The 16394-nt window shown below is 47.2% G+C and overlaps 1 protein-coding gene across 16 annotated transcripts in view; it reads left to right on the forward strand.

Annotated features, from left to right (window-relative positions):
• Nucleotides 1-3918: 3918 nt before the first annotated feature.
• Nucleotides 3919-16394, forward strand: part of CEP164 (centrosomal protein 164) — a 61615-nt gene continuing 49139 nt past the window's right edge. For 12 of the 16 annotated variants that reach the window (XM_044386611.3, XM_044386613.3, XM_044386614.3 and 9 more), the window contains exons 1-3: nucleotides 3925-4050; nucleotides 9210-9312; nucleotides 13293-13404. In XM_044386611.3, the coding sequence (XP_044242546.2) occupies nucleotides 9231-9312; nucleotides 13293-13404 (194 nt within the window). In that variant the 5' untranslated portion in view covers nucleotides 3925-4050; nucleotides 9210-9230. Of the gene's footprint in view, nucleotides 4051-9209; nucleotides 9313-13255; nucleotides 13405-16394 lie in introns of all 16 variants that reach the window. The other 4 variants (XM_026505680.4, XM_026505681.4, XM_057316737.1 and 1 more) reach the window with 2 other exon arrangements.

Genomic DNA, 16394 nt, shown 5'->3' on the forward strand with positions numbered 1-16394 from the left:
TCTGTCAAATAAATAAAATCTTTTTAAAAAATCAATTAATAGATCAATGTATGTGTGGAAATTCTGTATATGATAAAGATGACACCGATACTACTCAGCCATCAGAAAAAAAAAATGAAATCTTGCCATTTGCAATGATGTGGATGGAGCTAGAGGTATTATGCTAAGCGAAATAAGTCAATCAGAGAAAGACCATTATCCTATGATCTCACTCGTGGAATATAAGCAACAAAACAGGATCACAGGGAAAGAGAGGAAAAAAACAAAACAAGACAAAATCAGAGAGGAAGACAACCCTAAGAGACTCTTAATCATAGGAAACAAACTGAGGGTTGCTGGATGGGAGAGGGGTGAGGGGATGGGGGTAACTGGGTGATGGACATTAAGGAGGGTGTGTGATGTAATGGGCACTGGGTATTATGTAAAAAAAAATAAAAGGAAATAGAAAAATAAAAAAATAAGTACTTAGATCATACCAAAAAAAGATGACATTCGTATCAAAAGGAAATCAATACATCTTTCAATAACTGTTTTTGGGACAATTGGCTATCCATTTGGAAGGAAATAAAATCTCTATCATGTAAAAATAAACTTCAGATAGATCAAAGGGTTTAACATGAAAAATAAAACAGAAAAAATAGAGGAATATTTAATAATATGTTAAAGAAGGTCTCTCTAACAAAACTCAGAGTTTTGTTTTTGTTTTGCTTTGTTTTAATGGGTAGTCTTGACTACTGAATTTTTAAAACTTCCGTAGAATCACTTCTGGTATTCTAAGTCTAGTTCTCCCACTTAGAACCTGGGAGACTCCAGGCTATTTCCTTATCCCTTGTAGGTCTCAATTTGTAAAATGGGGATAACACTGGTACATACCTTGTAATATAAGATTTAAATGAGATAATCCATATAAAGCACTTAGAAGGGTGTCTGGCATATTGTAAGTGCTCAGTAAAATTTAGTTATTAGCGTTATTATCACTACAACATTTACAAAGTGAAAAATGACATTTACAAAGTTAAAAGATAAGTCACAGACTAGGAGACATTTGTCACGTAATAAAGAGACAAAGGGTTAATGTCTATAATATACAAAGAGCATCTACAAGTCAGTAAAATCCCCAACAAACCTGGTAGAAAAATGAACAAAGAATGTGAATAATTAATAGAATAAATTCAAATGGCCAATAAAAATGTGGGGAAAAGCGTAACTTTATTTGTAGTGAAAGAATGCAGTCACAACAGTATTTAGACACCATCACTATTTATTTATTTATTGCCTATCACATTGGAAATTTTTGGTGTTGGTGAACGTGTTGGTTAGACTAAAATTATTCTGTTTTTAGAGAGAAATTTGGCAATGTGTATTAAAATGTAAAAAAATGTAAACTCTTTGAGCAATGTCATTTCTCGGATCCTATCCAACGAATACAACGAATTCAGCATGTATGTAATACCAAAACTTTGGAAACAAAATGAATGATTACCAGTAGGGGAAGGAGACATTCATTTAATGGAATCCTATTTCACCTTATAAAGAATGGAGGAACTCATTATGAACTCACCTCGAAAGATGTTAAGTGAAAACAGCACCCTGTAGAACGATATGTACATTATGATCTCGCTTCTGCAAAAATTAAAAAGGATGTGTGTGTGCATATATACGCATGCATATGAATTCACATCTGCGTAAACATTAAAAAATCTGGAAGATAGGACCCAACATGTCAACCGTGGTTTCCTTTGAAGTGTGAAATTCCTTCCTTCAGTTGGCTTATTTATTCATTCAGCAAGTGTGTGTTGAGAATCTACTACGTGCTAAGCCCTGTTTTAGGCACTGTGGATACAGCAACAAATAAAATGGACAAAATTCCTGTCCTCCTGCAATTTACACCTTCCCTATGGAGACAGATAGTAAAAAAATAAAATATATACAGTGTTTCAGATGGTGATACACAGATGGGGGAAAACAAAGCAGACCAGGGAGGCAGAAGGGCAGTTTGCAATTTTAAGTATGGTGGATTGAAAGAGTAGAGGGAACATTTCACATCTTCGTATACTTAAAAAATCGTAGGGTTAACAAGTGTTTTTCTTTCTTATTATGTGGGTGAGTTTCTGTATATTATGAGTAAACAGTATGAAAAGAGAAGAAAAAGTTCTAACGGTGAAATTCCTGACTTGGGTGATCGGTGAGATTTTGGGACCGAATTTTGTTTTCTTCCTCCCACATCTTTGAGTGCAGAAGCTCATCTACAGTGGATGAAATTCTCCATCTCTCTTCCTCACTCATTGGGTATATTACTGGCATATCAGTTGGTGTGTCATTTTTGTTATTTTCCCCCAAAGATTTGCTTTCTTAATTATATTTGCCTAAGGGCATTTTATAAATTGGTTTGCATTTCAAAGAACAAACCTACAGGGAAGCCTGATAAAATGCAAATTGTTTATCTGTGTGGGGTAATCCCATTAATCCCTCGGGGACCCTGATTTTATTAGCTCTCCCCATGAGCTAGAAAGGGACCTATGCTAAGGAATAAAAGTTAAGAATTTTGATGGCAATTAAAGTCAACCGGATTGATGACAAGCTCTAGGACATAGAGACCAAATCTACCAATGGTTTTTTTTTTTTGGATCTTGTTTTGTGTAAGGCTTGTGATGGATGAGCTGGTGAGCCCTCAGAGTCCCATCCCAGTCTGTCCCTCCTGCCCCTCAGGGAGAATTTTAAGGAGTGTGGAGAGGAAGGGGAGCAAGGATTTGTCAGATTTGTTATCTGCAGGCAGCGTAAAGGAAGTCGAGACAGAGCTGCCACAGAAAGAGCTGAAAGGAGAGGAATACATTCTGGATTATGTGGTTTGGGATCTACAGGGACAACAACCTGAGTTCCGCACTCTGGGACCAGGGCCTAGCCTCGCTGGGACTAGTTTCAGAAGTTGGTAGGAGCCAGAGCCACCTGCACAACAGAACCTGTCAGGAGCTGCTGTAAGTGCTTCGTTCTCACCAACTGTGAAGTTCACTTTTCTGCCCCCCCCCTTCCCATTCCTGTAATGGCCGTCTTAACTTCTTTGCCCCCATTAACTTCTCTAGGAGGCTGAGGACATTTGAGAAAAAAGAAAATTTGCCCTCCACCTAAGCAAAATTAAGATCTTTGGGATTATATTAATAGCAACCCTTCTGCCAGACAGAGCGTGTGGAGGGGGGCTACACATTGTGTCATTTTCTTCTTCTTTTTCAAAATTTATTTAAGTCATCTCTACACCCAGCGTGGGGCCCCAACTCATGACTCTGCCCCGCACTCCCCCCCCCCCCCCCCGACTGAGCCAGCCAGGCACCCCTGTCACTTTTTTCTTTTTAAACAGACTCTTTGAAATAGTTATGAGAGATGTTATCATCCCCAGTGTTGCAGACATTCAAACTGAGCCCTGCGCTCTGGGTGAAAAGAAACGGAAACCACAGCTCTTGATTCCTGGTCAGGTGCTCACTGATTTCATCTGAGCACAGGCAAGTGTTTTCTGCTGGGGCGTGGGGGTGGAGGTCTCACCTTACCTTAGGTTCACATTTCTTTTATTAGAGACTCAATGGGTTACTGATGATCAGTGTCTTATTCACCTGATATTAATCACACTACTTAAAAAGTGATGACGAGAAGATTGCCTTAGTTAATTCACGTTACCATAAATACTGTGAATGACCCTTTCCTGCCCGGGTTAGAAAGTCCCCTCCTAACCAAATTCAAAGCTCTCTTACGACCCCTTGTGGCCCCCTCATCAACTATCTTGGACTACATCTCCCATCGTGCAACGGGGAACGCGCATAACTTCTGCGAGACCCAACGCGATCTCTAACCAATCCAGTGCCACAGCCCTCGTTCAGCGACCTATTGGCTCCGCGTAGAGGCAGGACTTTCAGTTGCTAGGTTGATACCCTTTCCGGAAGTGGTTGTTGGCCGCTGCAGGGCAACACCCCGGCGTCCCTGGAAGCGGGGAGCCGGGGTGGTGCGGGGGAAGCTGCGCAGAGCTGGGAGCGGTGGCCCAGTGCCTCCAGGGACTGGGGGCAGGTGAGGACTTCCTCGAGGGAGGGGTCGGGTGGCGGGGGAAGGAGGGAAGCGGGAGAGTTGGGGCACACTTGTGTGCCCGCAAGCGGGATGAACACGAGTGTGGGCGGGAACTGGAGGGAGAGGTTGGAGAGCAGCGGCCGGACTGGGGTGCATCCATCCAGAATCTCTCCGAGCCGCGGAAGGGGCTCTGGGCTGGGCTGGGGTGCCGGCGGGGAGCGAGCGGCGAGCGTGTGAGCTTGCTGGGGCGCCCGTTTACTTGTCCTGTCCGTGGTTGGAGGGTGAGGCCCAGCCTCCGGACCTCGCTCGAGTGCCTCTCTCGTGGGGAGGCTTCCCCCGTGCCCGAATCCAGGGCTAGCCCGACCTTCTAACGTCTTTGGGCCATCTGGGGAAGTCAGAAGTTTTGGAGGTTTGTTTTTCCCTTCCTTTCCTTGCACTGATTAAAAAGCCTACTCCTTCCACCTGGAACCGCAGTCCTCACTTGGCTTCCACGACTCCTCGCTCCCGGGTGTCCGCACTCAGCTGTCTTTGCAGGCCTGTCCTTTCTGCTCACAGTAGGCCGTGTCTGGGTGATTTTGCCCGCAAGTTCAGTGACCGTCTCTTTAACTACGGTGAGCTCCAGTCACACCTCTTTCCTGAGCTCAGACCTCCTTACTGATCATCGCCAGCTGCGTGCCTCCCCCACCATCCTGGCCCCCCAAATCGGTGCCCCTCTTGTAGTTCCCGTGTCAGGGAAGGACTTCACCGTTCACTCAGCCGGGTCTGCACCTGGAATTCATTCGTGTGATATAGGCAGCAAACATTTGCTGGGGATTTCTTATATTCTAGGGAATATGCTAGGTGGGGCTATTGGGCAAGGCATAGAAGCGAACGGATAATCCCATACTGGTCTAAGTGCCCTGATTTCCCTCCTCCCCGTCCTTCACTTGCTGCCATCTTCAAGTCCTGTTATTCTGCCCCCTAATACCCTAAGCATCTGGTCCTTCCTTTCTATTCTCACAGCCACTGACTTAGTTCATAATTTCTTGCCTGTACTTTCAGGAAAGCTTCTTAAGTGGTCGCTCTGCTTCTGTTCTTGCCCTCCCGAAATTAGTTCTTAGTCAGCTGTCAGAATATCTTGCTAAACTGCAGATCTCATCGTGTCAGTCTCCTTTGTGAAATCCTGTGCTGGCTCCTCGTCACGTGCAGGATACAATCTAAATCCTTCCAAGCCCTTTATAGTGTGCTCCTGGCCTTGCATGGTACATCTCTCTCCTGCCACTCTTCCCGTTGCCCCTTGCGTTCTGGTCGTGTCAGGGTGGTGAAGAGCTCAGGCTTTGGGGTCAGAGAGATGTGGGGGCAGCGTGCATGTTATGCTGTGCCCTTTGCTATCTGTGAAGTCTTAGGCAAGTTGTTCTTTTTTATTTAAACTTGCTGAGCCTCACTTATGTGAAAAATGGGGAAAATATTTGTCTGCCTCTCGGAGAGGACGAGGTGAGATGATGTATATGCCGCATGCGTACCGTTCTTGGAACATGGGAAGTGTTTAGTGGCTATAAGCCTCTCGGAGAGGACGAGGTGAGATGATGTATATGCCGCATGCGTACCGTTCTTGGAACATGGGAAGTGTTTAGTGGCTATAAGCTTTTGTTGTCAGGATGAATTCTCCACTGTGTTTTTCCTGCCTCTTTGCCTTTGTGCATGTTGTTTCTTCTGCCTTCTCTTCCCTTATCCTGGTGAGCTCCTGCTTATTCTTAAAGAGCCCTCTCATTGGTCCTCTACTCTGATGCTTTCCCTGGTCTTCCAAAATAAGGTTAGTCATCCTTACCTTGATTGCCTTAATGTGCTTCACACATTCTCTACAACCACGTCTTTATGTGTTTGGCTTCTCAGCTAGGCTCAGCTGGAGCTCAGGACCTTGTGTAATCAGGCTTGTAGCCCTAACAGTTAGCACAGTGCCGCCCATGTAGGTGTTCAATAAGTGGTCATTGAATGTCGGAAAGGCCTTCGCTTACATTCCCTGGTATTCGATCTGTCCTCTGGAACAATGCAGATAGACCTTTCAACTATGTAAATAGTAATAACTCACATTTATTGAGATCTTACTGTATTTTAAGTATTTTACATGTATTGAATAATTTATTTTTCTTTATTTATTTTTAAAGATTTACCTTTTAGAGAGCAAGAGCGAGCGCGAGCAGGAGGAGGGGTGGAGGGAGAGGGAGAGAGGGAATATCAAGCAGACTCCCCTCTGAGTGTGGAGCCAGACGTGGGGCTCAATCTCATGACCCTGAGATCATAACCTGAGCCGAAATCAAGAGTCAGAGGCTTAACTGATTGAGCCACCCAGGTGCCCCCCTATATTGAATAATTTGATTCTCATAACCCTTTGGGCTAGACCTTGTTATCTCCATTTTACAGAGGAGAAAACTGAGGCAGCTTGCCCTGCTGGTAAGTGGCAGAGCTGGGATTCAGAGCCAAGAATGTTCCCAGACCTGCGCTTAATTACCACTACAGAATCACCTCTCGTGTCTCCCGCCTTCTCCCCAATGCCTTCTTCAGTAAGTCAGCTTTTCTCAGCTGCACGTTCCCTGTAATTGTTCCAGCAGAGTGGAAGAAATCCATACACGGGGAACTCTCATTATGCACATGTGTGTGTAAGTGTGCTGTTAGCTCTCGGGTGTTTTTACTCCTCGCCGCATCTCCAGTGCCAGCAAGTAAACTTAGTAGGTGCTTAATGAATATTTCTCGAATGAATAAATGATTCTAGTAGCCATTAAATGCATAGGATTTCTCTTCCCACCACCTTCCTCATTCCTACAGTTCCTGTCCTTTTGGTCCTGCCCTTACCCACATCTTTTCTTAAGCCAGGCAAGGCAAAGAAGGGAGGTAGAATATAGCCCACCCACATCTTAATTTTTTTTTCTGGTGGAAGATTTGTTTGATATTGGAGTGATCCATGAATTTAGATTTTTCTGGGTTCTTCCTGACCTTTAAATACAGCTAATTAGGCATTCTGCCACAGAGAGATTTTACCTGCCCCATGCTTTCTGGAGATGGAATGTGTCTAGGAGTATGGAACATCTCTCAAATGTGGGATTTCTCAAACGCTCTGAGATGGTTGATACAAAGCCTTGTAATAGGTCACTGCCCTGTTGGATTGAAGGATGGGTAGCCTGATGTCCCCAGAGACCTTTTCCCTTTCCCTCTCCTCCCTAACTCAGACAATTCAAGGTTCCCGTGGTTCTTTAAGCCACATCAACCCCCTGGTTCTTGATACCTTTCTGCTCTGCTTTTCTAGAGTTGGTGACCCTACTTGTCTCTGACCGTGTATGGAGGGACATTACTTCTGCAGGGTGTTATGGGTTCTTAAGGTGGGAAGTAGACCCCCACTTGGGTTTATATACTGTAGAGGAGAACGCTTCTTCCGTTAGCCTGTCTTCCAGAGGCACGAAGTTACTGTGTGGAGGTGTCACGGTGGGAATGAGGGGGCAGAGCCTGACTCCCTTGGCTCCAGTGGGCTGACAGAGGAAGCCATCTCTCATGAGTTGTAAGGCCAGATACCTCCCTTGCCCGTTTGTCAACTGTCAGGGTACAGAGAGGGCCACAGTAACGGTCTCTCCTATATCCTGTGCTGTTGTTTATCAGGGGTCCCTCTCTAGGGGTCTTGGGACAGATTCAGAGCCACCAGATCGGGCCACGAGCACTCCTTAGGGGACGCCTCCTGACCTTCCTCTGGATGACAGGGTCGTTCTGCCCACTTCCCTCGCTCTGAGAGGGCTGTGTTGTGCTTGCTGCTTCGGGTGGAACCGTGGCAGCTGCTGAAGAGGTCAGGCCCTGCTTCTTGAGGCTCCTGCCAGTCACACCAGCGTGGCGACACCTGCTGAGCTGGGAGACAGTGCTCCAAGCAGCGCCGGAGACACAGCCACTTTACAGGGTGACTTGTCTCTGCATCATTGGGAGCTTCGGTGTGGGAGCTGCCGTAGGGCAGAGTTGTGACCCGGGGTCCCGAGGTAGTAATAGGAGGAGGGATTGGAAGGGAGGAGCAATTCTAGAATGGGGCCAGCTTGTCAGTTGAACAATTTGATGCTGTCCCATCCCTGGAACTACAAACCTTGGTTTCAAGCTGGACTCCCCCCCCACCCCCCCACCACCGTCGTCCTTCCTGGCCCTGTTAAACCTACCATCACAGCGTCTGTCCCTTCTGCGTTCTCTCTGCTTCTGCCCTCGTTTAAGGCCTCATTGTCTTTCCCCTGGATGGCGGCCTCTTCAGTGGTTTTCCCGACACCGGTCTCATTCCTCCGGTCCTGCCATGCCACTCCTGCCAGCGTTCTCACCCTAGAAAAAGGCCACTCTGTGCCACTTTCTTTCACCAAAGCCCTCAGTGGCTCCCCTTTGCCACAGGGGAGAGGCGAGGCTCTTTCGCATGGTCTTCATGGCTCTCCGTGACCTGGCCATCCACCCCAGCCCCTGCCATGCCTGCAGGGGTCCAACACTCCAGAACAGCTTGTCTGCACCCAACATCCCCTTGGCTAGAACACCTCCGTCTACTCACATGACTCGTGACTGCCTTTGGTCCCCAGCCCTTTGACAAAGCCTGCCTTCCTCCCTTCAGCGGGAATGTTCCTTCTCTCTTAGTACTTCCAGAGCAGGATGGTTTTTTTTTCCCCTTCTGTCTTCTGTTGAAATTGTGTTTGCTACTTCCACTAGATCGTAAGCTCCCTGAGGGCACTGTTGAACACAAATAGGGATGTGTGTTGAGATAGTGTGACTGCCCTGGGATGCATTGGTATATGATGGGGGGGCGTTCCTCTAGTTCCTTTGGTGTTTCACTAGGGTTTTCTAGCTGCGGGACCTATACTGTGAATTATTTCTCCTGTCTTGGGGGAGTATAAAGTCAAACTCTTGAGAGGGCTGGGTTTCCAGATCTTTTGTGACCCACCGAGTGTTCAGCGAGCCTTTGGGAGGTGTGTCTCAAGGAACTTTCCCAGGTGCAGAGCCTAGAAGGCCTGAGTTCTAGGCTGTTGGTCCCACCCTTCGCTCTCCCTGGAGTTGGAAAATCCCCGGCTAAGTTGGCTTGCGTGGTCTGGTCTGACCCAGGTGCTCCATGACGCAGCACCAGTTTTTCCCCTTTTAAGCTGGGTCACTGATTTTCTTTTTGGGTGTGGGTCTTTGGGACCTAGGTGTTCAAGCCCAGACCCATCATGGCCGGAAGACCCGTCCGCATAGGAGACCAGCTGGTTCTGGAGGAAGATTATGATGAGACCTACATCCCCAGTGAGCAAGGTAAGAGGCCTGGGGTGCACTGTAATAGTTCTTGGAGGGCAGGAACGATCTCTGATAGGGCTTTGTCCTTCTAATGCGAAGTGTGCTGCGCGTGCAGGGCCGCTCCGTGTATTTGGTTAGATCGGGGAATACTGTAGTCCATGGACCCAACCTGGCCTGTTGCCTTCTCGCAAATGAAGTTTTATTCGAAAATCGCCTTGCTTGTAGGCTCTCTGTGGCTGCTTTCATGGCGCAAGGACAGTGTTGAGTAGTTGTGACAGGAGCCCTGTCACCCACAAAGCCAAATATATTTGCTCTCTAGCCCCCTACAGAAAAAGTTTGCTGACCTTGGGTTGGATCAATGATTAATTTTAAATGAAAATACAGGGGCGCCTGGCTAACTCATCTGGTAGAGCGTGTGACTCTTGATCTTGGGTTTGTGAGTTCGAGCCCCACGTTGGGTGTAGAGATTACTTAAAACCTTAAAATAAATAAAAAATATTTTTTAAAAAGTCCATCTTAAAAAAAAAATGAAAATGTAGGGATACCATGAAATACAGTGTGTCTTGAAGCCAACGGTGACCCAATTTCTTAAAAAAAACGAAAGCAGTGTTTTGTTTTGTTTTTAAACAGCAATAATAACAGAATTTACTGAGTGCTGGTCTCTGTGCTAAGAACTTTACATGTATTTTCTTTGCTTTTTTTTTAAGGTTTTTTTTTTTTTTTAATTTATGTAAGTGATCTCTATACCCCATGCTTTTGTTTTGTTTTGTTTTTTTTAATTTATTTAAGTGATCTCTGTATCCCACGTGGGGCTCAGACTCACAACCCTGAGATCAGGAGTCGTATGCTCTTCCAGCTGAGCCAGCCAGGCGCCCCACATGTACTTCCTTTTCAGCCCTTGCAACAGCTCCATGAATTAAGTACTGTTATCATTCCCATTTTACAGATGAGGAAATGAGGCACAGGGAGGTGAACAAACTTCCCTCCAGGCACAGGTCTGCTGAGCGGTGCAGCCAGGACCCACGGCCAGGTGTCCTCACGAAAGGGCCCGCACCTTAGCCTCCCTGTTTGTGCTCCACCTTGCACCAGAATGTTCTTACAGCATAAAGCAGATCATATCAGAGCTCTGCTTTTAGTAATATTCTATTATATTCAGCATAGCACCCTTAGTGGGGTGTGCGGGACTCTGCATGACCCCACCCTGCCACCTGGCTGGGCTCATCTGGTCTTCTCTCTCTTGCTCACTCTGCCAGTCACATGGCCTTTCTGACAGTCCCCAGATGGGCCAAATTGCCACTTGCCACAGGCCCTTTGCACTTGCTCTTCTGCCTGAGTACTCTTTCCTCAGTGTTCTGCATGGCCAGCTCCCTTGTCTCCTACAGGTTTCAGTTGTGTTCCCCTCGGAGAGGTTTCCCTTGACTCTTTCCAAAGGAGTGCCCCCTCCACCTCGATGTTCTTTATCTCATACCTCATTTACTTCCTTCATTACCTTTATTAGAAGCTTTAGTTCTTTGTATCTTTATCTGTTTATTTCTTTACTGGTGGTTTCTTCTCCTAGAATATAGGCTCCATAACGGCAGAGACCATTTCTCTTATTCACAGCACATAGAAAGCACTCAAAAAATATTTGTAGGGGCGCCTGGGTGGCTCAGTCGTTAAGCGTCTGCCTTCGGCTCAGGGCGTGATCCTGGCATTCTGGGATCGAGCCTCATGTCCGGCTCCTCCGCTGGGAGCCTGCTTCTTCCTCTCCCACTCCCCCTGCTCGTGTTCCCTCTCTCACTGGCTGTGTCTCTGTGTCAAATAAATAAATAAAACCTTTAAAAAAAATATTTGTAAGATCTGCGAATAAGTTAGTCTTTGGCTAGCCAAATTCCAGCTGGTCCTTTGAAAAAGCGCTTTTTCTTCCCTAGTCCCCAGGTATGTTAACCTCTACATTCTCCCCTGAGATGACCCAAACTGGTGATGCCTTTCTGGCCTGGGCTCCTATCAGCTGAAGCATCCATGTATTCATTTCATTATTCTGGGGGGCTCTGGTGACATACTCCGGTGGTTAGCTCATCGATCTTGTCCCCTATAGGTGAGCTAGCTCTTAGCTCAGTACATATATCTCCCCCGTTCCTCCAGATCTCTCATGAAAGAGCTTTCTCAATGCTTTCCAGAAGAGTATAACACAAGTCTTAGAGTCCATAAGATATAGCAACATTGGAAAAGAAACAACTCCCTTCGTGGAAGAGAGGGCTCAGAGTGGAGAACAAGGCTGCTCAAGTATGATCCCAGTTTCTCAGCTCAGATGTCCCCGGGCCCTGTGCAGAATAAGTCACTGCTTTGTCTCTGCTCCCATGGCACACAGCGCGTATCTCCATTAAAACACCTGCCCCATGGTTTAGACTCTGTTGGTGTGTCGGCAAGGTCCTCGAGGGGCTTAGTCTTCTCTAGTTGTTTAGTGCATGCTGGTTGATTGAATGATGAGCACTTGTGCAGCACGATTTTGGGAATCTTGGGAGCGCTCGTGTCCCAGTAAGGCTGGCCTCATTCAGGATGGTTCTGGCTGTGGCTGGTGGGCTTCCTCCCCGGGCCCCTGCCACATTGATGTCTTGGTCTTACCGTTTTGCCTTTGTTATATGTGGCCTCAGATGACGTTCCTGGAGTATGGCAAGAGCATGTCTTGATTCAGGTGTACCATTTGTAATTTAGGAAGACGAAATTATGTATGTTTATTTATACTTAGAGACAAAACACCTGCTCACTTAAGAAAATATAGAAAGTAAAGGTGAAGTAGAAAAAAAAATTGGGAAGAAGCTCTGCTTTTCCTTTACTTTCACACTCAAAGTGCTGGCACCAGAGATGTGGGTTTTTTTCTGATGCCAGCTGTATGTCCTGTAATTCAGTTCAGTTCTGACACTGTCTCCCTGGAGAGAGCATCGGATCCCACAGGCCAAGGGCTCAGTCCCACAAGACTGCCCCTACTTCAGACGTCTGGAGCAAGTCCCAGGCTGTCCCTGGTACTTCTGACCCACAAGCTAGACACCAGAGTCCCATGTCCTTCTCCTTGGGTTCGATAATTTGCTAGAACAGGCCACAGAACTCAGGGAAACACTTAAAACTTGCGTTTGCCAGTTTATTATATGGTAAAAGATATAAAGGATGCAGATGAATAGCCAGATGAAGAGATAACATAGGGTGGGGTCCGAGAGGGTCCCAAGTGGAGGAGCTTCTGGATGCAATTTCCCCCTGGCACGTGGTTGTGTTCACCAACCCAGAAGCTCTCTGAACCCCATAGTTTAGGGATTTTTATGGAGGCTTCTTCACCAAGTCATGATTGATCATTAACTCCTTTTCCAGCCCCTCTCCCCTCTCCCAAGAATGTGGGTGAGGCTGAAAGTTCCAAGCTTCTTTTTTTTAAGCTTTTATTTATTTAATTGAGAGAGAGAGTGAGAGTGAGAACATGCACGCACGAGCAGAGGGGAGGGACAGAGGGTGAAGTCGGTTCCCTGCTGAGCAGGGCTGACACGGGGCTCAGTCCCAGGACCCCGTGGATCATGACCTGAGCCCAACTGACTGAGCCACCCAGGCACCCTCCTCCCCCCGCTTTTTTTCAAGATTTTATTTTTATGTAATCTCTACACCCAGCGTGGGGCCCGAACTCACAACCCTGAGATCAAGAGTTGCGTGCTCTACCAGCTGAGCCAGCCAGGCACCGCTGAAAGTTCCAAGCTTCTAATCATGGCTTGGTCTTTCTGGTGACCAGCCCCCAACCAGGAGCCCACCCAGAGTCACCTCATTGGAAGAAAAGATGCTTCTGTTACTCAGGAAATTCCAGGGGCTTTTGGAGCTCTGGCTCAGGAACTGGGGTCAAAGGCCAAGTAGTAACAGAAACTGGGGGCAGAGACCAACACGTATATTTCTTATTATTTCACAAGGTTGATTGTGGTTTTTTTCTTCTTTCCATCCACATCCCCAGCTTTCTTCCTTTCTCATCCTCCTGCCTCTTCTTGCAGAAATTCTTGAATTCGCCAGAGAGATTGGTATCGATCCCATCAAGGAGCCGGAACTGATGTGGCTGGCGCGGGAGGGCATTGTGGCCCCACTACCTGTGGAGTGGAAGCCCTGGTAAGTCAGCACGCACGCGGCCCTGCCTTGGCCTCTCACACGCACTGGAGGTCAGCTTTCATCTGCCACCTTTGAAGCCTGTCCTGCACAGAGTTGGGGACAGCAGTGGGCCATTCCTCTGCTGTGCCGCCTGATACTTTGGGCCTGAGCTTAGGCCGACTTGCTGGTCCAGGGTCCCAGGAGCTGCTGCCTTGGGTCAGGGCCCTCAACACCAGCATCTGTTTTCAACACACTCGAGAAGTGTCATTGTTATTCTTTGCGGACTGCTATTGCGAGTGACAATATTGAGACCCCCTCAGCATGTCCGCAGTGGATGCCGGTGCGAAGGAGGATTGTAGTGGGGCCGCAAGGTCTTGGCGGGGGTTCCGTCTCCCCAGGCAACCTATCCCTGACTTTGAATCATAGATTCATTCATATTTTCAGTTTCTCTCTCAGCTCTCTGGATGGTGAGGAGCGGACTCACTCAGGTTGTGTCAGGGGACCGGGTTGATGGTGAGAAGGCTAAAGGGGTCTCCGCAGCTGTTCCCAGCCCGTCCCCACCTGAGGACCGCATCTTGGCCCACTCTTGGGAACGGTGACACGTGTTCTCCGTTCTGCACACCTGCTCTGTTCTCCTCCTTGTCACAGGCGCAGCGCATGCCAGCTTGCCCCTTAAAGTGTGTGCTAAGTTTGCTTCCTACTGGAGCATTGTGCCATTTCCCTACACTTGTCCCCAGCTAGTGCCCAGGTGTCTTCTGGGGTCCTCCCTTCGGCTGGTCTTGTACGGTTTTGTGGGCAAGGTGTAATTATTCTCTTCTTACCCACACCATTCAGTGTGTTGGCCAAGCTTCAAAATGACTGCCACCGTGGCCTTACTTATCCCTGCTGAAGAATCGTACGTAGTCCTTTTAGCTTCTCCTCATGTGGCAGGCTCCCTGTTCTATTGATCTTTTCAGCCGCACTTCCTCGGATCTCCTGCAGTTTCATGACATCTTTCTTATAAGAGATCCGTCGGCACTATACACAGTATTCTGAGTGCTGAGGACGCACAGTTGTGTTTGTCGGATAAGTTCGTAGGATAGTGGTTTCTGTTTTGTTTGCAGGATCGATCCTGATATGCACATTTGACTTATCTATTTTTTTTCAGAGATTTATTTATTTTAGAGAGTGCGTGAGAGAGTACAAGTCGGGGGGGGCAGAGGGAGAGACTCTTCAAGCAGACTCCACGCCCAGCGAGGAGCCTGATGGGGGGCTTGATCCCATGACCCGTGAGATCAGGACTTGAGCCGAAACCAAGAGTCGTTCGCTTACCTGACTCAGCCACCCAGCCGCCCTGACATTTGCCTCATCTATTAATCTCTGTCTTCTTTAAGTTTGTACGCACGTGTGCTGTTTTGCTTTTGGATCCATTTTCGAATGAGAAACCACATGAGAAATATAATCAGTATAGTAATATCTTAATGTACACACACCCAATAAGTAGATGGCTGCAGTGTTTGTAAAAAGTAAAACGGCAGGTGGAGGGGAGGAAGCTGTCTTTGGCTATGGGCCAGCCGTGTGCCAGGCTTTGTGCCCGCCGCCTTCACAGTCCTGCTAGTGGTGGCCGGCACGCCCTCAGCCTGTAAGGGAGGGCGTGAACTCTTTCCCACTTGTTAAAATGTCATAAGTCGGGGTGCCTGGGTGGCTCAGTCGTTAAGCGTCTGCCTTCGGCTCAGGGCGTGATCCTGGCATTCTGGGATCGAGCCCCACATCAGGCTCCTCTGCTGGGAGCCTGCTTCTTCCTCTCCCACTCCCCCTGCTTGTGTTCCCTCTCTCGCTGGCTGTCTCTCTCTGTCAAATAAATAAATAAAATCTTAAAAAAAAAATATAAGTCATTAAGTTTTACCGGCACGTGCTATCTTCTGCCCTTTCAATCGCAAGAGTAACTACTGTTAATTGGTGACTTCCCTCCTGGCCTTCAAAACACACCCCCACCCACACACATGGTTTTGTTTGTTAAACTTAAGGATGTTCTATATATGTCGTTGCTCTTCTCGGTCAGTGTGTCTCTACTTTAGCCTTTTATCAGCTACACACTTCTCCAAGTATAGATGTGCCATAATTTAAGAAAGCCCGAATTATTTAACCACTCTTACATTGAAGGGTGTTTTGATTTTTCTCCAAGTTGACCCTGCGTGGTGGTCTGCTGGTTTCTCTGCTCTTCCATCAGTCTATCTACCTTAACACCGATACCGTACGTGCTGTCTTGGTTACTGTAGCTGTATTGTAAGTCTTGAAATCATTCAGGGTAAATCCTCCAGCTTTGTTCTCCATTTTCAGAGTTGTATTGTAGATCCTCTGCATTTCCATATGAATTTGGAATTTGCTCTTTGGTGCACAGGTGAGCTGGGGGAGTGGGGGTAGGGAGAGGGAGAAGAAGAGAGCAGACACCCTGCTGAGCATGGAGCCAAAGCAGGGGGTGGGGCACAATCCCATAACCCCAAGATCATGACCTGAGCCAAAATCAAGAGTCTGATGCTCAACCGACTGAGCCACCCAGGTGCCCCACGTATGTCATTTCTAATAGTTTGTAAATTACATAGGATTTCCTACATACGTGATTACGTCTTTTGTGAAAAGGACATTTCTACTTCTTCCTTTCCAATCTGGATGCCTTTTATTTTTATTTCTTTACTGCTCTGACTAGAACCTCCAATAATAGAAGTGGTGACAATGGACATTTTTGCCTTGTTCCTGATCTTAAGGGATTGAGGATGGGGGCACCTGGGTGGCACAGCGGTTAAGCGTCTGCCTTCGGCTCAGGGCGTGATCCCAGCATTATGGAATCGAGCCCCACATCAGGCTCCTCTGCTATGAACCTGCTTCTTCCTCTCCCACTCCCCCTGCTTGTGTTCCCTCTCTCGCTGGCTGTCTCTGTCTCTGTCAAATAAATAAATAAAATCTTAAAAAAAAAAAAAAGGGGATTGAGGATGATGTTAGCTGTAGGTTTTTGTAAATGCCCTTTGCCAGGG

The sequence above is a fragment of the Ursus arctos genome, unplaced genomic scaffold (assembly GCF_023065955.2).
Source record: "Ursus arctos isolate Adak ecotype North America unplaced genomic scaffold, UrsArc2.0 scaffold_22, whole genome shotgun sequence".
NCBI classification, from domain to species: domain Eukaryota; kingdom Metazoa; phylum Chordata; class Mammalia; order Carnivora; family Ursidae; genus Ursus; species Ursus arctos.